This window comes from Penaeus monodon, chromosome 30 (genome assembly GCF_015228065.2).
Source record: "Penaeus monodon isolate SGIC_2016 chromosome 30, NSTDA_Pmon_1, whole genome shotgun sequence".
Taxonomy (NCBI): domain Eukaryota; kingdom Metazoa; phylum Arthropoda; class Malacostraca; order Decapoda; family Penaeidae; genus Penaeus; species Penaeus monodon.
This window is the reverse complement of record NC_051415.1, coordinates 16,016,476-16,017,018: the sequence shown is the minus strand read 5'-3', so window position 1 is coordinate 16,017,018 and position 543 is coordinate 16,016,476. Positions and strand designations below refer to the sequence as shown.

The 543-nt window shown below is 50.3% G+C and overlaps 1 protein-coding gene across 6 annotated transcripts in view; it reads right to left on the bottom strand.

Moving 5' to 3' along the window:
• LOC119592560 (early endosome antigen 1-like) overlaps nucleotides 1–543 on the bottom strand; it is a 107,753-nt gene that overhangs the window by 10,447 nt on the left and 96,763 nt on the right. For all 6 annotated transcript variants that reach the window (XM_037941434.1, XM_037941436.1, XM_037941433.1 and 3 more), the window contains 2 exons: nucleotides 380–520; nucleotides 56–153 (listed from right to left, as the gene is read on the bottom strand). In XM_037941434.1, the coding sequence (XP_037797362.1) occupies nucleotides 56–153; nucleotides 380–520 (239 nt within the window). The remainder of the gene's footprint in view (nucleotides 1–55; nucleotides 154–379; nucleotides 521–543) is intronic.

Below are 543 nucleotides of genomic sequence, written 5' to 3'. Positions count from 1 at the left end.
ACGCAGCACAACACATAGAAAAGAACAAAACCGCCCACGCCCTCCCTCGCCTCACCTGTTCTCCTCGGCAAGGCGGACCATCTGCCGGGCCTCCTCGTCCTTCTGTTTGAGCTTTACGTTCAGCTCCTTGCAGTTTTCGCGCAGAGTGACGAGCTGAAAAACAGAATGCGATTCTCAGTTGCCATTTTCAAAGGCTTCAATTTATTACTGCAGTGTTAAAAGTGAAATAAAACTTCTAAATACTGGATGTCAAGGCTAAGCTATGATGGTGGGAGTAAAGAGAAATTCCTAAAAACCGACTTGCGTTTCTTCGGCATTATCACCGTCTGAGTATTATGCAAATCTTCCAAACAAATGCAACAACCAAAGCGATAGTCACCTCCGTCTCGGCTTCGCGCAGACACTCGGCCAGCGCGTTCTTTTCCTCGGCCATGAAGTCGGCGATCTCGCGGCCCTCATTTTCCAAGTCTTGAACCTGCTGCAGGAGCGTCTTCTGCGCAGCGACGCTCTTGTCCAGGTCCTGCGAGGAAAGAGTGGGGGTCT